Source organism: Palaemon carinicauda, chromosome 15 (genome assembly GCF_036898095.1).
Source record: "Palaemon carinicauda isolate YSFRI2023 chromosome 15, ASM3689809v2, whole genome shotgun sequence".
Classification (NCBI taxonomy): domain Eukaryota; kingdom Metazoa; phylum Arthropoda; class Malacostraca; order Decapoda; family Palaemonidae; genus Palaemon; species Palaemon carinicauda.
Window position 1 is genome coordinate 23,076,526 of NC_090739.1, and position 26,629 is coordinate 23,103,154.

At 46.7% G+C, this 26,629-nt stretch overlaps 2 protein-coding genes across 8 annotated transcripts in view; both read right to left on the bottom strand.

Moving 5' to 3' along the window:
• The window catches only part of LOC137654517 (N(4)-(Beta-N-acetylglucosaminyl)-L-asparaginase-like), a 61,929-nt gene extending 43,517 nt beyond the window's left edge, over window positions 1-18,412 (bottom strand). Inside the window, exons 1-2 of one of the 5 annotated variants that reach the window (XM_068388217.1) lie at window positions 18,303-18,412; window positions 10,489-10,670 (exon numbers count right to left, since the gene is read on the bottom strand). In XM_068388217.1, coding sequence (XP_068244318.1) covers window positions 10,489-10,636 — 148 coding nt within the window. In that variant the 5' untranslated portion in view covers window positions 10,637-10,670; window positions 18,303-18,412. Of the gene's footprint in view, window positions 1-10,488; window positions 10,756-18,302 lie in introns of all 5 variants that reach the window. The other 4 variants (XM_068388215.1, XM_068388214.1, XM_068388216.1 and 1 more) reach the window with 4 other exon arrangements.
• msps (msps cytoskeleton-associated protein 5) overlaps window positions 1-26,629 on the bottom strand; it is a 374,587-nt gene that overhangs the window by 180,369 nt on the left and 167,589 nt on the right. The window lies entirely within an intron of this gene.

Genomic DNA, 26,629 nt, shown 5'->3' on the forward strand with positions numbered 1-26,629 from the left:
GAGCAGAAGGCAACGCGTGGAAGCCTGTGCGTAGAAGAAGAGTCCTTGTCCAAGACCTGAACCGAAGTTCTAGATCGCGAGGGCGAACGTGGGCGCACATGGCGCGTAACAGGAACCAACAGGAACAGCAGAGATGATCATCATGAGAGCGCTGACGAACAGGAGCGCTCTAGCGATCAGGAAAGCGCTGATGAGCAGGAGAGCGCCTGTGCGCTAACACTGAGCAGGAGAGCAGGAGAGCGCCTGTGCGCTAACACTGAGCAGGAGAGCGCATGTGCGCTAACACTGAGCAGGAGAGCGTGCGCTAACACTGAGCAGGAGAGCAGGAGAGCGCCTGTGCGCTAACACTGAGCAGGAGAGAAGACAGCAGAAGGGCGCGCAGGGGAACCCTGACACGCAAGGGAAGAACCTCCGTGGGAGGCAACCCTTTGCCCCGAAGGGATCGTTGTCCGTCGGGAGACTGATGTCCATCGGAAGACCGTTGTCTGTCCGTCGGGAGACTGATGTCCGTCGGAAGACCGTTGGCTGTCCGTCGGGAGACTGATGTCCGTCGGAAGACCGTTGTCTGTCCGTCGGGAGACTGATGTCCGTCGGAAGACCGTTGTCTGTCCGTCGGGAGACTGATGTCCGTCGGAAGACCGTTGTCCGTCGGGAAGACCGTTGCCCGTCGGAAGACGAGGTCAGACTGCTGTCCATCTGCACCAAGGGCGGAAGATCAAGAAGAAGGAGTTGTAGGCTGCATACGGAGATTCAAAAAGGCGCCTCTTAGCACCCTTATAGGGAGATGGGAGGCCCTTACGACGTAGCGGACGGTGAGCCTTACCGCGAAGGAGGCCAACAGCAACAACAGCAGAAGAGTCCTCCGAAGAGGAGTCTCTATGAGTGTACTCTCTCGCGAACGAAAGAGAAAACTTCGTAGAAGAGACGGGTCAGCCAGTGACCTAAAAGGAGCAATCCTCCGAAGAGGGACTCCTGCAGTTGCCCAGCCCCTTGAGCGTAACTGCAGGTGCGACCGCTCAGCACCAAGAGCATAGTCACACGAAAAAAAGGCAAGAGAAGAACCCCCAAAAAGGGGAAAAACTCAAGCCTGGACAGGAAAACTTCCCTCGGAAGGAAAGTTACCCACCCAAGGAGGCGAGCCTCCTGAGTGTTCTAAAATGAACTGGAGAGCTGTCAATCGTCACGGGAGTACTTCCAGAAGAAGGAGACACGCCCCTGACGAAGATCTATAGGGGAGGCAGCAACAGCCGAATCCCCAGGCCTCAACAAGACAGCTCACTCCGTTGTCACATTACAGAAACGAACTAGATCGGTAACTGTAAAAAAATAAAACAAAAATCATTAGTTAACATTCATTCCCCCGGGAAGGCTCCGAAGAGGAATCCCGAGGGAAAGGAACACAAGAATTACACAACAGGCACGTGCCCTCACAACCACTTACACTAACGGAAGGAGAGCTGTAACCAACACAGAATTATAACAATTATAATTATGTAACTATGTAATTATGTAATTTAAAAATGAATGAACACTAAAGAAAGAACGAAAACCCCGAAAGGAATCGTTCTACAAAGCTGAAAAATCAACAAATACAATTAGATTCATAAACTAATTGAGACAAAACGTACAGCGTAGCAAACCCCCCACACGGGAAGGAAGCTACAAAGGCGTAGTAAGTAACGTAGTAAAAGGGTGAACGACCTCAAGAGAGAGAGAGAGAAAGACCGAAGTCAAACTCGATCGCGACCCATGAAATTACACCATGGTGGCCTAACTGCCGAGGGCTCCACGGAGATATCGTACACTACACACACAAGCACAAACTCTGAAAAGGAAACTTACTGATTTCTATACTCAAATATATACATAAACATGAGAAAATGTTTACATATATATTGAGTAAAAGAAAAGTAAGTGATTAAGTAAAGACAAAACAAACAATGGCTGCCAAGCGAGGACAAAAACAGAGACGTCTGTCCATGTCCGAGCCAAAAGTGAAAGTGGAGCAATTCACCGGTGTGTGAGGGGGAGTGGAGGGGTAGCTAGCTACCACTCCCCTACCCCCCCCTGCTAACTAGCGCGGGGGTAATACACCCTCGTTAAATTCTAATGGCTCGCCAATTCAGCTACGCTAAAAAGTAAACCCAATGTAAATAGCGTGGTTTGTATTTCGGTTACAGAACAAATATGACAAATTCGAAGATAATTTGTATTTTTCCTAACCATACAAACCTTAGCTATTTACAAAGGGTTATTACTTTTAGCGTAGCTGAAATGGCGAGCCATTAGAATTTAACGAGGGTGTATTACCCCCGCGCTAGTTAGCGGGGGGGTAGGGGAGTGGTAGCTAGCTACCCCTCCTCCCCCTCACACACAGGTGAATACTCACTTTCACTTAGAGGTAGGACTTGTCTTGGGGGACAGGGCTGGCGGGCAAATATGTGTAAATAGCTAAGGTTTGTATGGTTAGGAAAAATACAAATTATCTTCGAATTTGTCATTTGTTCCGTAACCGAAATACAAACCACGCTATTTACAAAGGGTGACTTATCCCTTAGGAAGGGTGGAAAGTCCCCAGCCATACTGGCTTTGGCTTTACCCGGGGACTCAGAATCCGAGTGAGTCGCACTCGAGAAAAGGAGTCCCTGCACCTCACAAGTTCCTTGCACCGCAAGGAACCATGTGGCCTACGTAAGCTTGTGTGTGAAGGAAGAAGTGTGACCCGTCCTAGGCAGTTGACCTGGAGTTCCAGAAGGAACTCTGGGTTAGGACGTTCCCAATACCACCTCGTCAGGGTATGGGGGACGCGACAGTATTGACTCAATACTCGGAACACAAGGAAGCATGGTTTACCTGCAGAGGTTCGAGGTCAGCTATGCAGAGACCAGGATGCTGCTTCCCCGTAGAGGGGATGATGAAGAAAGAAGTAAGGGCCAGACATACTTCTTTCGTTCATGCAGACTAAAACCTGATAACAATGCCCTCAACCTTCTGCTACCTGTCCAAAAAGGAGCCTGAGGTTAGACCAGCTGTTGTGTAGCCACCACAGAGCGATAGAAAACGTATCGAGACTCCTGTGGGTCACGCCCTGCAGGAAGCGGGCTGCGAAGGTCATCAGACGCTTCCAGACTCCAGCTTGTAGCACCTGCGTCACAGAGTAGTATTACTCGAAGGCGAGGGACGTTGCGATGTATCCAACATCGTGCTGTAGGGCGACGTGACGGGGGAGGGTCTGAAGACAGGTCGAGATGAATGTCCTTGAGTCCGGGCTGAAGAGGTATACTGGTGACTCTCCCCCCATGTCCTCCTTGTGTTCCCAAATCGGCTGCAACTGAGGCCAAACTGCAGCTGTTCCCAGCGCTAACCTCTCGATTCCTGTACTGGCAAGAAAGAGAAGGTCTTGGGACATCAGACACAGAATGAATCGGACCGAAGGGTCGGGACCCTCAGATTCTGAGTCTAGCCAACAACTCAGGAGCGAGCCTGAATGTTGCCTTCCCCTCTTCCTTAGAAAGGGGGGGGAGTAGTAAGAGACCAAGAAGATTGCTTACACACTGGCCGTGGCCAAAGTGAGCAGAAGACCCAAGGCGGAATACAATCCGAGGCCTGTCATAAAAGGGTCTTGAGAAGATCTCTTAAAGGACTAAAAGTCCGAGCCATGCTCCAAGTTGGAGGTCTTCCTCCGACTAGGGCAGGGACGATCGTAGCTTCGCATGAGCGAGGATAGATCCAGCGGGCAGGAAAAAGTTATTCCTTTAAGCCTGAAGGTCAGGGAAAGGCTGAGCGACAGGCTTCATTGCCAAGAGCGGAAAGGAGTTTCCTCCCGCCGAAAGGCAATAAGACCGTTATTGCTGGAGAAGAGGCCTCACGGGAAGAGGTATATCTCCCACGGCACCAACCACCTTAGACTCTTCACTTTGCCTGGGAGACCCCTGTGGATGACTATCGCAGATGACGCGACCTCCGTACCGCGACTGTAGCGGGTTGTCTCTTCTAGAGGAGGAAGCGTAGTGTCTCCAGGCATGAAGCCGAAGCGACGTCCCGGTTCGGGAGAGATGTCGCAGTGTGGTTGCTTGAGTAGTCTGCGCCGTGGGAGAAGCTCTCCCGGGAGTTCCGTCAGGGGAAGCAGAGGGTCCAGAAACCGTTCTGCGCATAGTCCCAGTGGAGCTCTCCCATTGAAAGGTTGACAGACAACCTGGTTTTGTTGAGACCCATTGTCCGCAGACAAAAAGGAGGGAAGACGCAGGCGTCGAAGTTGTCCCACCATCACCGGAATGCATCTTGCCAGAGTCTCGGGGTCTGAGACTGGGGGGAAAACTAGCGGAAACTTGAGGTTCCAAGCTGTCGCGATCAGGTCCCCCAGACCAGCACTTGCTGGTTATCCAAGGTCAAAGACCCTTAGGTACACTCTCTCTATGAGGCTCTGCTCGGATAGTCTGAGAGAAACATTCCCCTGCCTGGAATGAGAGAGCCGATGGTGGAATTGAGAGAATCTCAATCATCCCGGTATCTCTACTGCAAGATGTGAAGGTGTGAAAATGCGTCCCCTGCTGGTTAGCATGAAGTCGACACGCAACGGGGCGACTTGGCAGGAGCGGTAGGATCTGAAGAGGGGCCAGACTAAGGCCCTTAAGCCTGCCTGAATGATGGAGAGGTATCCTTCAGGTCTTGACCATAGGCCTGGACCGGAACATGCCCCCCCCCCCTTTCCTTTGACGAGTCCGAGAACCGCATCAAGAATGTGGGGAAAGGACGAGAATATCCACTACCATCAAGAGGCTCCATAGGTCAACACCCATTGCAGGTTTAATAGTTCCGCTGGTCCCATAGGGCCAGGGAGTCCGGTTAAACATTGCCTGAAGCCACCGGAACTTGGATCGCCCCACATGGAACTTATCCTGAGGCGACCGTTCGGACTATAAACGGGTCAATGAGGAAAGAAGAACTAGGAAACGTTCCAAGGTAGGGCTGAAAACTCTGCTTGACTGAGAACAGGTACTGCGACTCTCCTCAGTCTTGCCACAGTCAACCGAAAGGAAGGCTCGGAGGATGTGGTAACAGAATCTGGCGTCCCCAGGTGGTCACCCATCCAAGTACCGACGTTGCTTAACCTCGCTGGACGGACGAGAAGCGGGGTTTCCAACGTGGTAAGGCGGTTGACTCAATATCATGGCCAGATACTCCAGATGTTGAGGCAGAGGAAGAGAAGGCTCCAAGCAAAATACCATGAGCCCACACTCATGGTCAGCATTCGGAAGCTTTTCCCGGCGCTGAAGAAGGTCGAAACCCGAGCCTACCGGAGTTGACCAGCCCTCCAAACAGCAGAGGAGGCAGAAGTCTGCACCTGAGCGGCCAAGAGGAAGGCAGGGAGAGTTCTCTGGGGAAACAAACCTGCTATGCCACGGCGGGATAGCCACACTGCATCATAAGCAGGAATACTTGCAGTTTAGGCTGAATTCGACGAGCACCCTGGAAGATGGATGGAATGGAAACTGAAAGTACCCGTCCTTCCGATCCAGGGTTAAAGGAGTCCTGTCGCCTCGTTACCAGTCTGATCGATTCTGCTGGTCTACGCTGGCCAAAGTTTGTTCGACAAACTTGATCAGGGCTGAGAGGTCGACTATGGACATCCCCTCTCAGATCCTTCCTTACAAGAAAGGATCGACTGAGGGGGCCGGGGGTGAAGCCGTCGATGATCCTAAGGAAGACCTTCGCCTAAGGTATGGATCATTCTGCCCAACTGGGCAACTCTGCTGATGCTATGGCATAGAGGTTCAGAGACACTGAATTCGCTGACAGAGACGGCAGGCGCGATATCCTTGGCTACTCACAGAGATTGTGCGGGAATGGGCATCGGGAAGCTGTCATTCGGATGAGTAACCTTAAGCATCCTCCCAGCGAAAAAACCTGCAATCCTAGAGTTCGTGAACTCCTTTTAGGACTATGCCCCCCCGGGGGAGTCTCCCGTGCCATCTGTTCCTGACAGGAGGAAACTGCAATTGGACACCTTGTCCCAGTTGTCGTAGCCGATAACTTAGGCCGACGTGGTTGAAAGAAAAGGGAGCTGGAGCCCTGCAGAGTCTGGAAGAAAGCGCCTTGGAGGAGTGAAACCGGAAGTCGATTTACTCCGCACAGCAGATGTTTAAGTCTCTGTCCTTGGGCAAAGACAAAACTCTTCTCAAGGATGGAAGGGTGTCTGAGGTCGTTGACCTCCACAGATGAGACACCCGAAGGAAGCCTTCAGTCAGTGCGTCCAGATGGTACAACATCGAGCTTGTCCGCAAGTAGATACTTAACGACGAAAGGCCAAGGTGCCTGAGCTCGAGAGGAGGAAAGTACCCTTGATCTTCCTGTAGCTTCCTTGAACCAAACCTCGGGCCGTAACCGAGGAGGGAAAGAACCTGGTAAGCTCCCAGAGGAAGAGGTAAGCAGTCACCCCTTGTCCGATGGAGAAATCTTCAACGGAAAGCCCCCCCGCCAAAAATCCTTCCAGGGCGGGAGAAGGAGAGAGTACTCGTGCAGGAGAGGGGACCCTCGAGACCGACCTCTTGGGAACCAACTTCGCCCTGGGGGAAGTCACCACGAAGTCCACTCCTCTCTTTCTCTTCAGCGTAGGAGAGACAGCCGCTGGTTTGTTACCCTGGCCGGTGAGTGCTGGTTTCATAACCCTCATTAACGCCCGTGCCAGCGGATCAAACCATGTCTGCTGCTCCAAGGACACAGAGTCCGAAATCCTCGCTAAGGTGAAAGGGATCGGGCGATCCTTTGGAGAGGACACGACGGTTCCTGCCTGAAAAGAAGGTGGGAAGAATGCTGTACTGACCTGTCTTCGTCCTGCACTACCAACCTGTGCTTGGATGGAGGTGATCCCGAGTGCCGCCTAGGAGCACGCGTCCCTGCTGCTACCACCGGCTGTGGAATTCGCCGCGAACTATGGTCGCGCGAGGGCGAACGGTCGCGCAAAGGCGAATGGTCGCGCGGGCGCACAGGCGAGTGGTCGCGCGGGCGCGCAGGCGAGCGGTCGCGAGGGCGCGCAGGCGAGCGATCGCGCGGGCGCGCAGGCGAGCGATCGCGCGGGCGCGCAGGCGAGCGATCGCGCGGGCGCGCAGGCGAGCGATCGCGCGGGCGCGCAGGCGAGCGATCGCGCGGGCGCGCAGGCGAATGGGCGTGACGGCGAGGGATCGTGCTGCCGCGTAGGTGAAGAAGATCGCTGGCGGTAAGCGATGGCGAGCAGCATGTGTAGGTGAATGATCGCGTGATAGGGTGCGATGGTGATCAGCATCCGCAAGAGGGCGAGCGTTCAGGGTTGTGCGATGAGGAGCAGCATGCGTAAGCGGGCAATCGTGCAGGGTTGTGCGATGGCGAGCAGCATGCGCAGGTGAATGATCGCGTGAAAGGGTGCGATGGTGATCAGCATCTGCAGGAGGGCGATCGTTCAGGGTTGTGCGATGAGGAGCAGCATGCGTAAGCGGGCAATCGTTCAGGGTTGTGCGATGGCGAGCAGCATGCGCAGGTGAATGATCGCGTGAAAGGGTGCGATGGTGATCAGCATCTGCAGGAGGGCGATCGTTCAGGGTTGTGCGATGAGGAGCAGCATGCGTAAGCGGGCAATCGTTCAGGGTTGTGCGATGGCGAGCAGCATGCGCAGGTGAATGATCGCGTGAAAGGGTGCGATGGTGATCAGCATCCGCAAGAGGGCGATCGTTCAGGGTTGTGCGATGAGGAGCAGCATGCGTAAGCGGGCAATCGTTCAGGGTTGTGCGATGGCGATCAGCATCCGCAGTTGAGGGTCGCGCGATGGCGATCAGCATCCGCAGTTGAGGGTCGCGCGATGGCGATCAGCATCCGCAGTTGAGGGTCGCGCGATGGCGATCAGCATCCGCAGTTGAGGGTCGCGCGATGGCGATCAGCATCCGCAGTTGAGGGTCGCGCGATGGCGATCAGCATCCGCAGTTGAGGGTCGCGCGATGGCGATCAGCATCCGCAGTTGAGGGTCGCGCGATGGCGATCAGCATCTGCAGTTGAGGGTCGCGCGATGGCGATCAGCATCCGCAGTTGAGCTAGTAGCTGGCGAACCATGTTCCTTCAGAAGTGTTGGAGAACGTTGGCGTGCCAGCTGTAACACACGTGGGCGATCGGGAGATCGCTGGCGAGCTGATGATCGCTGACGAGCTGACGATCGCTGGCGAGCTGATGATCGCTGACGAGCTGATGATCGCTGACGAGCTGATGATCGCTGACGAGCAGAAGGCTACGCGTGGAAGCCTGCGCAAAGAAGAGTCCTTGACCCCGACCTGAACCGAAGTTCTAGATCGCGAGGGCGAACGTGGGCGCACAGGGCACGTAACAGGAACCGCAGGGAAGATCATCTTGAAAGCGCTGACGAACAGGAGAGCGCTGACGAACAGGAGAGCGCTGACGAACAGAAGGGCGCGCAGGGAAACCCTGACACGCAAGGGAAGAACCCCCGTGGGGGCAACCCTTTGCCCCGAAGGGATCGTTGTCCGCCGGGAGACTGATGTCCGTCGGAAGACCGTTGTCCGTCGGGAAGACCGTTGTCCGTCGGGAAGACCGTTGCCCGTCGGGAGACGAGATTAGACTGCTGTCCATCTGCACCAAGACGGAAGATCGAGAAAAAGAAGTTGTAGGCTGCAAACGGAGATTCAAAAAGGCGCCTCAAGCACCCTTATAGGGAGATGAGAGGCCCTTACGACGAGGCGGACGGAGGGCCTTACGGCGAGGGAGGCCAACAGCAACAGCAACAGAAGAAACCTCCGAAGAGGAGTCTCTATGAGTGTACTCTCTCGCGAACGACAGAGAAACACTTCGTGGAAGAGACTGGTCAGCCAGTGACCTAAAAGGGGCAATCCTCCGAAGAGGAGCCCCTGCAGTTGCCCAGCCCCTTGAGCGAAACTGCAGGTGCGACCGCTCAGCACCAAGAGCATAGTCGCACGAAAAAAAGGCAAGAGAAGAACCCCCCAAAAGAGGAAAAGCTCAAGCCTGGACAGGAAAAAACTTCCCTCGGAAGGAAAGTTATCCGCCCAAGGAGGCAAGCCTCCTGACTGTTCTAAAATGAACTGGAGAGCTGTCCGTCGACACGGGAGTACTACCAGTAGAAGGAGACACGCCCCTGACGACAATACAAGGGGGGAGGCAGCAACAGCCGAATCCCCAGGACTCAACCAGACAGCTCACACCGTTGCTATATTACAGAAACGAACTAGATCGGTAACTGTAAAAAAATAAAACAAAAAATATTAGTACACATTCATTCCCCCGGGAAGGCTCCGAAGAGGAATCCCGAGGAAAAGGAACAAGAATTACACAACAGGCACGTGCCCTCACAACCACTTACACTCGCGGAAGGAGAGCTGTAACCAAAACAGAATTATAACAATTATAATTATGTAACTATGTAATTATGTAATTTAAAAAAAGAATGAACACTAAAGAAAAAAACGAAAACCCCGAAAGGAATCGTTCTACAAGCTGAAAAATTAACAACTACAATTAGATTCATAAACTAATTGAGACAAAATGTACGGCGTAGCAACCCCACCCACACGGGAAGGAAGCTACAAGGGCGTAGTAAAACATAGTAAAAGGGTGAACGACCTCAAGAGAGAGAGAGAGAGAAAGACCGAAGTCAAACTCGATCGCAACCCATAAAATTAGGCCGTGGTGGCCTAACTGCCGAGGCCTCCACGTAGATATCGTACACTACACACACACATCTGAAAAGGAAACTTACTGATATCTATACTCAAATATATATACAAACATGAAAACATGTTTACATATATATTGAGTTAAAAGAAAAGTAAGCGATTAAGTAAAGACAAAACAGACAATGGCTGCCAAGCGAGGACCAAGACAGAGACGTCTGTCACAGTCCGAGCCAAAAGTGAAAGTGAGTATTCACCTGTGTGTGAGGGGGAGGAGGGGTAGCTAGCTACCACTCCCCTACCCCCCCGCTAACTAGCGCGGGGGTAATACACCCTCGTTAAATTCTAATGGCTCGCCATTTCAGCTACGCTAAAAGTAATAACCCTTTGTAAATAGCGTGGTTTGTATTTCGGTTACGGAACAAACATTTTTTAACATACTTACCTGGTGGTTATATATGTAGCTTACGTCCCTGACGTCATGGCAGAAAATTCAAAATTCGCACCAATCGCCGATTGGATAGCCAGGTGTGCTACCTGCGCGCCTCTAGCGAGGTACCTAGAAACCATTCCATCGGTATCCATATCTTCCATGCCTCTAGTCTCTAGAGGGGAGGAGGGGGGGATTTTTAATTATATATAACCACCAGGTAAGTATGTTCAAAAATTTATTTTATAATGAAAATAACATTTTTAAACACAAGACTTACCTGGTGGTTATATATATAGCTGATTAACACCTTTGGTGGAGGGTTAGAGACAGCCAATATAGTTGGAATTCTGCTTAAGAGTTTAAATACAAAACAAACTTAAGGGTTCGTACCTGATAAGGAAGCTGACTTCAATGATCCTCCGCCATTATGTCTGCTTTCCTTATGACATTCAACGGTCCTCTCAGGGGGCTGAAGATCCCTAGGAGCTGCAAACCGGTGATCACACCTCTTTTTGACAGAGCCTCCTCTAATACCCATTTCCGAGGCGCTCCCAAGGAACAAAATAGACCACCTGACAAATCAATGATTGTGGAAGACTGTCGCAATCTCCACAAGACAACCATAAAAACACCAAATAAAAGTTCCAAGATTAAATGCTGTAATATGGGAGGAAATGCTTGAAAAGGGTATGGAAACAAAGATAAATATACAAGTGGGTATTGCATCAACGAATAAATAACGTTATTAGAGGAGTCAAGACTCGTAGAATACTTTAAAAATAAAGGGGGAAAAAAAATAAGTCGAAGTGGGTATTGCATAAAACATACGGTATTAGAAGATTGGTTAGGATAAAATTCATTATGTCCATGTGGGTACTGCATAAAAGAATGGGTACACACTGTATTAGAAATATCAGATCAAGTAGAATACTTGAATGACGTGGGTAAAAATGTGGGGGTTTATAAGAAAAATGTTATTTTTATAATAAAATAAATTTTTGAATATACTTACCCGGTGATTATATAAGCTGCAACTCTGTTGCTCGACAGAAAACTCTACGTTAAAAATCCGCCAGCGATCGCTATGCAGGTAGGGGGTGTACTTCAACAGCGCCATCTGTCGTGCAGGTACTCAGTACTCAATGTAAACAAAGAACTCAATTTTCTCCTCGGTTCACTGCGTCTCTATTGGGGAGGAAGGGAGGGTCCTTTAATATATAATCACCGGGTAAGTATATTCAAAAATTTATTTTATTATAAAAATAACATTTTTCAATATTTAACTTAGCCGGTGATTATATAAGCTGATTCACACCCAGGGGGGTGGGTAGAGACCAGCAAAAAATGTTTACATTGTTATGAGCTAAGGATTTTTTATTTCATTTTAGCAGTTATCAAAATAACAAACTTAAAATATATAAGTACCTGGTAAGGAAGTCGACTTGAACAATTACTCTGCCTTTTTAAGTACGTCTTCCTTACGGAGCCTCGCGATCCTCTTAGGATGCTGAGCGACCCCTAGGAGCTGAAGTATCAAGGGTTGCAACCCATACAACAGGACCTCATCAAAACCTCTAATCTAGGCGCTTCTCAAGAAATGACTTTGACCACCCGCCAAATCAAGTAGGATGCGAAAGGCTTCTTAGCCTTCCGGACAACCCAAAAACAATAATAAAACATTTCAAGAGAAAGATTAAAAAGGTTATGGAATTAGGGAATTGTAGTGGTTGAGCCCTCACCCACTACTGCACTCGTTGCTACGAATGGTCCCAGAGTGTAGCAGTTCTCGTAAAGAGACTGGACATTCTTAAGATAAAAAGACGCGAACACTGACTTGCTTTTCCAATAGGTTGCGTCGATTATACTTTGCAGAGATCTATTTTGTTTAAAGGCCACGGAAGTTGCGACAGCTCTAACTTCGTGTGTCCTTACCTTCAGCAAAGCTTGGTCTTCCTCATTCAGATGGGAATGAGCTTCTCGTATTAACAGTCTGATAAAATAGGATAAAGCATTCTTTGACATAGGCAAAGATGGTTTCTTAACTGAACACCATAAAGCTTCAGACGGGCCTCGTAAAGGTTTAGTTCGTTTTAAATAGAACTTAAGAGCTCTTACAGGGCATAAGACTCTTTCTAGTTCATTTCCAACCATACGATAAGTTTGGAATATCGAACGATATTGGCCAAGGCCGAGAAGGCAGCTCGTTTTTGGCTAGAAAACCAAGTTGTAGAACATGTAGCCGTTTCGGATGAGAATCCGATGTTCTTGCTGTAGGCATGAATCTCACTGACTCTTTTAGCTGTGGCTAAGCATACCAGGAAAAGTGTCTTTAAGGTGAGATCTTTCAGGGAGGCTGATTGTAGCGGTTCGAACCTGTCTGACATAAGGAATCTTAGTACCACGTCTAAATTCCAACCAGGTGTAACCAAACGACGCTCCTTCGTGGTCTCAAAAGACTTAAGGAGGTCCTGTAGATCTTTATTGTTGGAAAGATCTAAGCCTCTGTGACGGAAGACTGATGCCAACATGCTTCTGTAACCCTTGATAGTGGGAGCTGAAAGAGATCGTTCTTTCCTCAGATTTAAGAGGAAGTCAGCTATTTGAGTTACAGAGGTACTGGTCGAGGATACGGATACTGACTTGCACCAGTTCCGGAAGATTTCCCACTTCGATTGGTAGACTCTAAGGGTGGATGTTCTCCTTGCTCTAGCAATCGCTCTGGCTGCCTCCTTCGAAAAGCCTCTAGCTCTCGAGAGTCTTTCGATAGTCTGAAGGCAGTCAGACGAAGAGCGTGGAGGCCTTGGTGTACCTTCTTTACGTGTGGCTGACGGAAGGGAAGCAACTAGCGTCAACCTTGTCCCTTCGTGAGAGGCGAACTTCTGCAGTATCTTGTTGACAATCTTGAACGGAGGGAATGCATATAGATCTAGATGTGACCAATCTAGGAGAAAGGCATCTATATGAACTGCTGCTGGGTCCGGGATTGGTGAGCAAAATATTGGGAGCCTCTTGGTCATCGAGGTTGCGAAGAGATCTATGGTTGGCTGGCCCCAGGTGGCCCAAAGTCTCTTGCATACATCCTTGTGGAGGGTCCATTCTGTTGGAATTATTTGTCCCTTCCGACTGAGACAATCTGCCATGACATTCAACTTGCCTTGGATGAACCTCGTTACTAGTGATATGTCTAGACCTTTTGACCAGGTGAGGAGGTCCCTTGCGATCTCGTACAACGTCAGAGAGTAGGTCCCTCCTTGCTTGGAGATGTACGCCAAAGCCGTGGTGTTGTCCGAGTTCACCTCCACCACTTTGCCTTGAAGGAGAGACCTGAAGCTTTTCCAGGCCAGACGTACTGCCAGTAGCTCCTTGCAGTTGAAATGCATTGTCCTTTGACTCGAGTTCCATATTCCCGAGCATTCCCGACCGTCTAATGTCGCACCCCAGCCTACGTCCGATGCGTCCGAGAAGAGAACGTGGTTGGGAGTCTGAACAGTCAGGGTAAGACCCTCTCTTAGGTTGATATAGTCCTTTCACCAAGTCAGACAAGACTTTATCTTTTCAGAAACCGGGATCGAGACCGCTTCTAGCGTCTTGTCCTTTTTCCAGTGAAAAGCTAGATGGTATAGAAGAGGACGGAGGTGTAGTCTTCCTAGTGACACAAATTGATCCACGGATGACAGCGTCCCTACCAGACTCATCCACAGCCTGACTGAGCAGCGTTCCTTCTTCAGCATCTTCTGGATGGATAGCAGGGCTGGGGGCTGATCGTCTTGTTCAGCAACGTCCTCATCAGAGGGTTCCTCATCCGAAACTGATGAGGAAACGGCAACGGAGTGGGCAACGTCTGACTCGCTGAATCCGGTCGCACTGGTGGATGCGTGACGGAGCCGGACGCAATATCATGGAACTGCTGCACAGTCTGTGAACTGTCAACAACCATGGGTGCGCGAGGAAGCACGGCGTCAACCCGAAACTGTCTAGACCGTCTGGGTTGTGCAGTCAACACCCTACCGGGTTGCTGAGGTTGACGCACTGCGTCACAACAAGTCACCTCTGCTGGTTGTTGAACGTCCTGAACGTCAACAACCACCTCCGAGCGTCGCTTAACGTCAACGTGCGGCTGGCAACCCACACTGGGTCGCATCGGTGGAGGAACCACCTCAACTGGCAGACGCGAGTAGGTTACCTCAGCGTCAACAGGGCGCACAACCGACCGGTTGGAAGGTTGTTGGCCAGAAGGTTCTTCTCCGCATTTAAGTCCTCTATCAAGGACGCAAGCTTGGACTGCATGTCTTGCAGCAAAGCCCATTTAGGGTCTACGGGAGCAGGTGTGGCAACAGACGGGGTTAGCGACTGAGGTGGAACCGTTTACCATCCCTGAAAGCCTTGTTATGCGTGACATAATAGTACAGCAAAACTTCAAAGGCTCGACAACAGCTGAGAAGTTGACCTGTAAACAACTTGGAGCGTCTCCTGGCTAGGCGCCAGGGAGAGTCTACCAGAATTGAGAAGTCTATCTGGGCAGAGGCATGAACTCCCAAGCCGAGAACTTCTCTCGTGTCATATCAGACTCTCGCTCTATAAACCAGCTTAAAAGAAGGGAAAGCAAAGGCCGTATCCCCCAAACTCCTCCTGGTGAAAAACCAATCGCCTAGCCAACGTAACGCTCTCTAGGAGAGCGAGAGAGCACTAGCTTAAAAACAACGGCTTCGAAGTAGCTAGGCCTAGTGTAAGCTCTGACGTTTAGGCGAACGAGGAGCAGCAGTTACAAGATCCGGACGAAGATCCTTAAAAAAAATATCATGATTTAATTAAAGTCCATAGGAGGCTAAGCAGCTTAAGGCTCCTCTCCATCTGACAGAGTCCTCAAGGGAATATCAGTAGGAGGGAGAACAGCAACTTCCTCATCTACAGGAACCTTGTCCGATAAAAGCCGAGTCTCTCACTGGTGCATTAGTAGCGGACCAGAACGCAACGTCATGTAACTGCTTGACAGTCTGTGAACTGTCAACAACTGAACTGTCAACCACAACAGGTGCGTGAGGACGTACAGCGTCCACTCGAGACTGCTTTGACTGCCTAGACTGAGCAGTCAAAACAACTCTAGAATGCGGAGGTTGACGCACAGCGTCAAAACAAGTCAACTCCGATTGTTAGTGAACGTCTAGAACGTCAACAGGAGCATCAGCAAGTGGCCTAACGTCCAAATGCGGCTGAAAAACCACACGAGACCGCATCGAGTGTGGTTCTAAACAACCTGACTGACGTGACTAAGCTACGCCAACGTCAACAGTAAGCACAAAGGAACGTTAGGTTGGCTGAAAGCCAGGATATCGATGAGATAAACGGCTAGACTCAACGGACTAATCGGCAGAATAGTCTTCCATAAGGGAGGCAAGCATATACTGCATGTTTTGCCATACAACCCCTTAAGGATCAACGGAAATGGTTGTGGTAATAGACGAGGGTAACGTCTGTGACCGCAACACTTTGCCTACAAAAAAAGACTTTCGGAGTCTGTGTTACGCTTTTGTTAGGCGGCGAGCAGTTATCCGATGACTGCATAGGGTCAGAGCTGTCCTAATGGCTGTAACCAGGACGCTGGACCTGTCCTGAAAGGACTGACTTTCGCTTAAGGGCTTCGAAACCTTGTGACAGGTTTCTTATGCGAAAAGCCTACGGATGGCGAGGAGAAACAACGTCTCTCTCGTCTTATGGTAGGGGAGAACTTGGTAAGAAACACCCGATACCATAGAGGGAAAACGTCTGTTCGTTGGTCAAGGCCTCTCGAACCCATAAGTCTTTTGACATTACTTCTCCCCTGGGCTTGGGAGCTTGCAAGAGGTCCCGGACTAGGTGAACGACAGGCACGAACAGACGAACCCTCGGACGCAACACTGTAACACTTTGCGCCTCGGACGCAACACTGTAACACTTTTCGCATATCACTTTATCACTTCGATTTTCTGTTTTGCACTTATTTCTACCTGAAACACGCAATTCTACCCTTCATTAAAAGGTAGTAATTGCGAAATTAGTCGTATAATGCAAGCTCATAATACAAGCAAAAAACAGAAAACATATTTTAAGATAAAAAGAAAAATCAGTGGCTGGGAAAGAGACTAAACACTAGTTCATATAACTACGTTTTCAATCTCTCACCGCACATAGCCTGGGGACGAGAATAAAAACCTAAAAACGTTTTATCCTTCCTCCCCGTACAGAGACTAGGGACGAGAGTAACACGAGAACAACGTTACCCGCTTGAACGGAACGTTTTCTCTCCTCTCTCTCCCTCCGTCTCTATCTCTCTCTCTCTTTCTCTCTTGATTTCGCACCTAAGAGAAGAGCCCAATTATATATCGTCAAAAAAACATGTTATTTGACTAAAGGAAAAAACTGAAAGGTTTTTCAAATAAAAAGTTCCTTAAAATTAGACTTTAAAACATTTAAGCTAAGAAAGAATGAACAAAACGTCAGAATCGATTTACTCTTACTGCAAAGTGAAACCGTGATACACTCTCTCTCTATCGTAACGATAGAGCGCATGTTGAACGTCCTGAACGTCAACAACTGCGTAGCATAAATAAACTAAACGTTAGTTCATCTTTGAAAACAGTACGAAGACTATCAAAGAAATTCTTTCATAAAATATTACATTTAAAAAGTTTTAAATCCTTTAAAAGCTAAAGACGATATAAAGGGCTCAATGTTGATTAACTTCGGTTACCAAGTTAGGACCGCCTACTCTCAGGAAAGGTCTATATAAACAAAGCATTAAAATTTATTTTATATGTTTATAAAAAAGGAAAGTTAATCGAAGAGGCCTAATAAAGGCGGAGAGATATAAAATATATAGAGGAAAATCTATAACGTGATAAGATAATTACTAAAAGCCTAAACACACTTCCGTCTAAGGGAAGGGTCGGCCATTTAAAAGTGAAAGAAAGTCCATACTCTCTTTATCACCATAATTAAATCTATCCAAAACGAGTTCAAGTTTTGAGATGAAGATAAAACACCTGCATAGCGAAAGCTCAAAACTAGAATAGTGTACTTCACCAATAGTTGTGAAAACAAATCCAGTTAGCAACAGCGAATTAGTAGGTCTTGCCGGTAGCCCGACAGAGAGAAAATTGAGTTCTTTGTTTACATTGAGTACCGAGTACCTGCACGACAGATGGCGCTGTTGAAGTACACCCCCTACCTGCATAGCGATCGCTGGCGGATTTTTAACGTAGAGTTTTCTGTCGAGCAACAGAGTTGCAGCTTATATAATCACCGGCTAAGTTAAATATTGAAAAAGAGTAATCCTTACGTAAAACATAATATGCACATGTGGGTATTACAAAAAAAGGAAGGGTACATATGGTATAAGAAGGGCTAGGTCAAGTGGAATACTTGAATGCCACGGGTAAAAATACTTGAATGACGTGGGGAAAATTGGGGAGGGGTTATAAGGAAACATGTAATCCTACTGGTAAAAATAAAGTGGGGTTTATGCGCAGAAGTTCTAAAACTGGTATGTACATATGAACAAACAGGAGCGAATATAACCGACCCATAGATGTTCAACAAATAAATGAAAAATATAAGGTTAGTATAAGATATAGATAATTTGTGTAGTTTTCCATGGATTCATTATATGTCCAAAAACAATGTATTGAGAAGAAGAGGTTTGTTTCACCATTACATACCGTTTCCCAGTATATTTTCCCCACCCAAAACCCCGGGTTCCCACTGGGGGTCCCCCATTATCGGCAAATATATATATTACATTAAGTATTTATTGGCAACAAAAATGTCATTTTCGCAGGAAATGGGCATTTTCCTAGAGGGAAAAGTTTACTAGGAAAGTTTTCCCTGTCTGTAACTATAACAAAACCGATAACCCTAACCCCTTAAGAGAAGAATTGTTTGGTAATCTTAGTATTGTCAGGTTTATGAGGACAGAGGAAAATATGCAAAGAATAGGCCAGACTATTCGGTGTATGTGTAGGGCAAGGGGAAAATGAACCGTAACCAGAGAGAAAGATCCAATGTAGTACTGTCTGGTCAGTCAAAGGGCCCCATAACTCTCAAGCGGTAGTATCTCAACGGACGGGGTTTCAATTTCCAAAAGCCGTCTAAATGACTGTTTGGCCGCACTAGTGTTACCCTAACTCACCAAAAACATATTCGTCTCTAGTTAGCAATTTAATACTCACGGAATACTTAAACAGTAAATATGGTAGACACGTTCACCAAGTTACCCTGCGGTCCCGACCTGTCAACCATGCAGCTCACGGATGTTTCCTGATCAGCTGATGCCGACCCGTCAAAGTAAATAAACAAACGCCACCATACAGCACGAATTCATAGATATAAATACCACTAGATTACAAAACCTTTATTGACCGTGGTAGCGCACAAGACTTAAAGGCTATGGGTTTTGCATGCAGTTCCTTTACTATATAACAATAATATAGTATAAATTTTGTATGTCGTGGACATTGGCTCCTCAACATCCATATCTCACTAGTGATGTTTTTTCTTTTGTTTTAACTCGGTATGACTCCTAAACTTTAGGAGTTATTCTTGACAGCAAAGCTACTTTTGAGAAACACATTAGGTCTGTCTCTTCTTAAATTGAACAACAATTATCTTATTGATAATGTATTTTAAGATTTTTTGTGATCAATCTATTCTGAAGAAGTGTTTTAAATATTTCATTCTGTCATGTTTCCATTATTGTTCTCCTGTCTGGTATTCTAGCTACTGGTCACATCTTAATTTGTTGGACAGGAATTTAAAGTCTATTACATTTCTTATTCCTGCTTTAGATATTAATCTCTGGCATCGTCGTTCAGTTAGTTCGTTCTGCATGTTACATATATTTTCTTTTTCTTTCATAATTCCGACCATCCTTTGCGCTCGATCTTCCCGGAAAGTACCATCCTTGTTGTAATACTAATCATCACCATCTCCTCCTACGCCTATCGACGCAAAGGGCCTCGGTTAGATTTCGACAGTCGTCTCTATCTTGAGCTTTTAATTCAATACTTCAACATTCATCATCTACTTCGCGCTTCATAATCCTTAGCCGCGTAGGCCTGCGAGAGTCACTTCTAGTGTCTTGTGAAGCCCAACTGAACATTTTATGAACTAATCTCTTGGGGAGTGAGAAAAGCATGCCCAAACCATCTCTATCTACCCCTCATCATGATCTCATCCACATATGGCACTCAAGTAACCTCTCTTATAGTTTCATTTCTAATCCTGTCCTGTCATTTAACTCCCAAAGTCCTTCTGAGGGCTTTGTTCTCACATCTACTAAATTTATTGGAGATTGTTTCATTGTCATACCATGACTCATGTCCATAGAGTAACACCGATCTCACTAAAGTCATACATGGTCTGATTTTTATATGTAATTTCAGGCGACTTGATTTCCAAATTTTACTTTATCTAGCCATTGTCTGGTTTGCCTGTTTCTATCTTTCACTATACTCTAATTCTAAAGACCATGTTTTTGGGATCATAGTTTCTAAATGAATTATTCTACCTCATTAATCCTTTCTCCTTCCAATGATATTTCATCTCCCATTGCATATTCTGTTCTCATCATCTCTGTCTTTCTTCTATTTATATTATGGGGTAAGAACTTAGTTGAATCCTAACAAAACTCAAAGTATGATTGTATGTCACGGACGGTGGCTCCTCAACATCCGGATCTCAGTATTGATAATGTTTCTTTAAATTTGTACGACTCAAAATTTTAGGTGTGATTCTCGACAGCAAATTTACTTTTGAGAAACATATAAGGTCTGCACAAAAAAAATAGGCTTATTGAGAAAGTCTTTCAAGATTTTCGGTGATCAATCTATTCTGAAGTGTTTTAATTCTTTCATTCTACCTTGTTTTGAGTATTGTTCTCCTGTCTGGTCTTCAGCTGCTGATTCTCATCTTAATTTGTTGGACAGAAACTTTCGGTCTATTAAATTTCTTATTCCTGATCTAGATATTAATCTCTGGCACCGTCGTTCAATTAGTTCATTATGCATGTTGCATAAGATTTTTCATAACTCTGACCATCCTTTACATTCAGATCTCCCTGGACAATTCTATCCTGTTCGTAATACTAGGCAGGCAGTTAGTTCTAATAGCCAGGCCTTCTCCATCATGAGGCTCAATACTACGCAGTACTCTAGAAGTTTTATTCCGGCTGTTACCAAGTTGTGGAATGATCTTCCTAATCGGGTAGTTGAATCAGTAGAACTTCAAAAGTTCAAAGTTGGAGCAAATGCTTTTTTGTTGACCAGGCGGACATGAGTCTTTTTATAGTTTATTTATGGCATATTTGTTTTTGATGTTGTTAATAGTTTATATATAACATGTCTGTTTTGACGTTGTTACTTTTTTTTAGAATGATTTATTGTTAATTTGTTCTCTTCATTTATTTATTTCCTTATTTCCTTTCCTTACTGGGCTATTTTTCCTTGTTGGAACCCCTGGGCTTATAGCATCTTGCTTTTCCAACTAGGGTTGTAGCTTGGATAGTAATAATAATAATAATAATATTCAGCCCAACCTTGTTTGATGTTTCATGCATTCGGGTAAGCAAGCAAGCAATAAGAATTGCAAATCCTGTGGTGTTTTGCTAACAAGGACAGCTTCATCAGCATACTCTAGGTTTGCTAAATTCCTATCACCAATCCAGTCCAATTCTGTCCAATCCTTCACCATCTCTGACTGTTCTACACATTACAAAATCCATGAGAAGGATAAACAACATAGGTGACAACACATTACCCTTGGAGTACTCCGCTGTTCTCTGGAAATTCATTTGATAAGACTCCACTAACATTCCCCATCGGTCGGGGAACAGAAAGTATACAAGGCCATGCACTTCTGGTCAACCTACAGTAGCTACTGGGGTAACCGGGGAGATCCAAGCCACGGCACGAGGTTCATAACACCAGTCCAGGGGGCTAATACATGGAGCTGTAGCCCTGGTGCCATTCAACCAACCAAAAGAGGTGGTGTCAAAAGGAGCCCTTTCTTTATGACTACTGCTGGTCTTCTTTGACCTCTTCCTCTTCTTTATCTTAAAAAAAATCAGAATTAGAGTCAGAGGACGAAGATGAGAAAGAAGAATGAAAACATTTCTTCCTCTTTCTGATGCTCACACTAGGCTCTGCAAGCAGTAGAGGTCTGAGTGACCAATGACGACACTCTCCGGAAAGGAGGAATCACAACACCGGGGAACAATGTCACAGGGGAGAGAGAAGGCACACTCACAGGGGTCCACGACACAGCAAAAAGCATGGTCACAAGCAAGAGGAAGCAGGGGGATATGGCTTCTAGACCCTTAGGCACAAGGGTTGGGGTGACAGACACAGAGGAAGGGACGGCTATCACAAGGTAATCCCAAGCACTTGGGCAAAATGAACTATCAGCCTCAGGGCCGACTTGCGCGCAATCTCAGGCTTTTTTCAACAGTACAGGTGTCCATTTATAGGCCTTAATGGTCCTTTTGGGATTGGTTGGGTACCACAGGGGTCAATGACACTAGGTGCACAACCATACCTTTCATCACTGGCATCAACACAGGAGACACTGCCACTGGGGATACTTGGGAAGAGGTAGCCTTAGCTACCAGATCTCTCAACAGTCACTGAGGGCCTACCTAAGGACCTGAGGAGACCCAAGATTTCCTTAGGTCACACTGGTTGTCGTTGATCTACATTTAAAACAGGTAAGAACCTCCAACTTCCACACTGGGGGAACCCCACACACTGCCAGAACCTGAAAAGTCCTCCAATACTGATCCGAGGGCTCTTTGCTCCTGACGCAAACTCCTCGGAGACTGAGCCAAGGCTGTCTGTGTTGGGATGGCAGCAGCAGACACCCACTAAGGAGACAGAAGTGAAAGACTTCTTTGGTGTTTTCTGGGGCATTGCCAAAATAGACACTGGCAAATGCTTAGCTCTTTACCCACTCATGGCGTATGCATGCCACTGCACAGGAGGCTACAACCTGCACTTGGCACACGGGAATAATGGTTTATTCATAAACCAGTTGAAACCTCCACCCTTTCAGCAGCAAGTATGAATTTCGGATAAGGGAGCAACAATACTGTAAATCCATATTCATTACAATCTAAATTCAAAGTGAGCCTCTTCCAACAGGCAAATCAATTGTAGATGAAACTTGAGTGCTTTTGTCATCCAGTTTCATTGCATTACCGAAGTTCCTTATTCAGTATCTAAAAATAATATTTATTTTAATAATTTTTGTTCCATTACCTGTTAGAAATATTTTGATTGGATAAGTAACATTAGAATAAGATTTTGAACAGTAATAATAATAATAATAATAATAACAATAATAATAATACATGTACTAATAATAAAAAGTTTTAAAAAACGGATTTTGAGCAAAGCGAAAAATCTATTTTTGGGTGAAATAGAGATGGCGTCCTGATGGAAGGTTCCTTTTTGGTAGCTTCCTTGGGTATATAAGTACTAAATATTCCCAGAGAATTTAACTACAGGTTATCACAGAATTCTAACTTCTGGAGCGAGTATCCTAAAGGTTTCCCTTTAAGACATCGTATTTCAACAGGGGACGCATGTATTAACGCGCCACATAGCTATCTACACCCCACATAGAGTTAACACTTCGATGTGTAGGGGCAGAGAATACCTGGGGAGCCGTTCCACAGCTAATCTCGTTCGTGGCTACTTTTGGTACTCGAGACGTAAACAAACGGGCGCCATTGCTAAATGACGTCACGTCCGTCCTCATCCTGAAGCCAGTTGCTTGCCGATCACCATGATACAGCAGGACAGGGTGGGACCTAAAAAAACTGGACAAAGTAGCAGGGAGGATCCATCAGGACGCCATGGCTATCTCACCCAAAAATAGATTTTTCGCTTCGCTCAAAATCCGTTTCTTGGGCTCAAGCCATGGCGTCCTGATGGAAGAATACCAGAGAATCAATGTATCGTGGTAGATTTTCCCCTTGTAGTGTAAGTGCCGAGGGCTTTGAACAGGTTAGCATAGTAATCTCAATAGAAGAACCGTAGGGAAGAGACCTTCCTGCCCCCTGGCAGTGAAGTCCCCACGGGCCATGCTGAAGATCAAAGTGGTCATCGAAGGGCTACCCACCTTGCTGGGAGAACATGAAGAACTCGAAGACAAGACTGAATGGTTGGCATTCATATAGGAACATTCTCAAGGGCAGACAAGTGGTGGTTAGGCACTGTATGTGAATAGAGAATCGTCTGGTCTCTAAGGTATGATGTAAGTAAGTATTCGTGTAGGAATATTACATTGCAGAGGTGAGTATATCATAAGGGTTGAATCCTTAGTAATCTTCATCGACTATAAGAGGAAGGGGATAATAAAACTATGACAGTCATGTACAGTGAACCCTCGTTTATCGCGGTAGATAGGTTCCAGTCGCGGCCGCGATAGGTGAAAATCCGCGAAGTAGTGACACCATATTTACCTATTTATTCAACATGTATATTCAGACTTTTAAAACCTTCCCTTGTACGTAGTACTGTTAACAAACTACCCTTTAATGTACAGAACACTTAATGCATGTACTACAGTACCCTAAACTAAAACAGGCACAAATATTAAAGGTGATTTTATATCATGCATTTCCTAAACACGCTAAAAAGCACGATAAAAAATGGCAACCAATGTTTTGTTTACATTTATCTCTGATCATAATGAAGAAACAAACTGGAGGTAGAGCTTTGCTTATTACCCAGACATATTTCCCATACTTTTCCCTTAGAACTACATCACATCTTCCTACTTTAGATATATATATATATATATATATATATATATATATATATATGTGTGTGTGTGTGTATATATATATATATTTATATGTATACACATATACATACCTACATATATACATAAATACATGCATACATATATATATATATATATATATATATATATATATATATATATATATATATATATATATTACTGTATATATATGGGTTATGGAAAAAATCCGCGAAGTGGTGAATCCGCGATGGTCGAACCGCGAAGTAGCGAGGGTTCACTGTATTTCATAGTATAAGTAGGAGCGGATTGAGACGCACAAGTAATAAAATAGAAATTTTATTTCACAATTGCAGAATATGTTAAATAAATGCAATAAATATGTAAAAGTAATTTACAACAAATTATAATGTACATAGTAATGAAAGACTTGCTCTTGAATCTGAAAGAGAATTTCAAATTATTAGTAGGCACTCGTTCCAGAGGAACGTCGGTCTTTAAAATTAAAACACATCATGCTCTAGGCATGCGGCACTCATGTGACGACTATGACATTTCACCTGGGAGAAGAACAGTACTGTATATGAAAAAACACTAAGTGTTTTTGAAATCACTACGTATCACGCGAGGGTCAACATAGGCACCCGAGGAGTTAGAGTCCCAAGTAACTCACTGTTCTATGCAGAGTTAGGTGCAGGTTTCATAACACTACCTGCGGCTACCACAAAATGTTTGACTTCGTGCACTTGTTTTGTATAATGTTTGAAGAAAACACGCAAGGATTTCCAGCCTGTGAAACTCTTAAGGCTTTCGAAATCCATACTCTGAAAGAAATTCAGAGACGATGCAACTTTTCTAGGATCGTGACCGGCGGGTGTACTGTCAGGATCCGCTCTGCGAATGAAGTAGGTGATTTTCGCTCTTAGTTGTTTCAGTGACAGGTCGCTGCCCGATGTTTCTCCTTTGAAGAGTTGGCCTCCACCAAAGTCCGAAGTTCTACGAAGATAGACCTTGAGGCTCTCTACTGGACATAGAGAGGCATCTTCTTTCAGGGGGCATATTCTCCAAGGGCCCCATCTTTTGGTGGGTAATTCGTTTTTGGCGAGAAACGTCGGATCCGGGAAGAGGGTAAGGTCTCCTGAATCTGTAAACAGAATGTGGCCCTCGTCCCTTGATAATGCCACTATTTCGCTGACTCGGGCTCCTGAGGCAAGAGCAAAAAGAAAAATAACTTTTTGAGTCAGATCCTTGAGAGGGCACGAATCATTGTCCAAGTTGGAGGCAAAATGGAGCACCTTGTCCAGGGACCAGGAGATCGGTTTTGGTGGGGGTGCTGGGCGTAGACGAGCGCATGCCTTCGGCAGTTTATTGAAGATGTCGTTGGACAGATCAATCTGGAAGGCATACATCAGTGGTCTAGTCAAGGCCGATTTGCAAGTAGAAATCGTGTTGGCTGCCAAGCCTTGTCCATGAAGGTGAATGAAGAAGGACATGCAAAAATCGATGGTGATTTCCGTAGGATTTTTTGCCTTGACGAATGAGACCCATTTTCTCCAGGATGATTCGTATTGCCGTCGTGTGGATTCGGTCTTGTATTCCTCGAGGAAGTCGAGACTCTTCTTCGATATCCCGAACCTTTTCTTCACGGCTAGGGAGAGAAAATCATGAGATGAAGGTCCCTGACTTTCAATGATGAAGCGAAGACAGTCGACTTCTGTACTTGCTGGGAGAGAACTGGGCCCGGGAGAGGGATCAGCGTAGGTTGTAGCTCCAGGACTAGGGGGTACCAGTTGCTCCGAGGCCACTTGGGAGCCACTAGGGCTGCTGTTCCTTTGAAGGTTCTCAGATTGGAGAGGACTTTCAGCAGAAGGTTGGTGGGAGGGAACAGGTAGATCTTGGACCATCTGTTCCAGTCCAGTGACATGGCGTCCACTGCTTCTGCCTTGGGGTCCTCGTACGGGGCCACATATCGAGGAAGTTGATTGTTGTCGCTCGTTGCGAAGAGATCGATCTGAAGTTCTGGGACTTGGTGAGAGATGAAGGAGAATGATCTTGCGTCTAGAGACCATTCCGACTCTATCGGGCTTGTCCGAGATAGAGCGTCCGCCGTCACGTTGCAGAATCCTTGTAGGTGAACTGCAGACAGGTGCCATTTCTTCTTCTCTGCCAGACGGAAGATTGTCAGAAGCACCTGATTTATCTGGGGCGATCTTGAGCCTTGGCGATTGAGACATCGAACTACCACCGAGTTGTCTAGGGTTAGACGAATATGGATCGAGGGAGGCGGGGAGAGTTTCTTCAGAGTTAGAAGGACCGCCATGGCCTCCAAGATGTTGATGTGAAACGTCTTGAATAGGGGAGACCATGTGCCTTGAGCCTGTTTTTGGTGGGAGTGACCTCCCCAACCCTCCAGCGAGGCGTCCGTGTGGATGTTGAGTGATGGAGGTGGGTGTTGAAGAGGGATGGACCTTTTCAGGGCCTTTGCTTCCGACCACGGCTTGAGGAGCAGCCGAAGTCTGTTTGGGAGCCGTCTCTTGAGGTCTCTTCGAGCGATGGATGCGGAACGTCTCCAGACTCCCGCGGCATCCTTTAGCTGTGCACGTAGCACTGGGTTGGTCACTGAGGCGAACTGTAGAGAGCCTAGAACTCGTTCCTGCTGACGTCTTGAGATCCGTTTGGATTTCAGCAGTCGCTTGACAGACCCTGCTATTTCCTTCCTTTTCTTCTGGGGAATGAC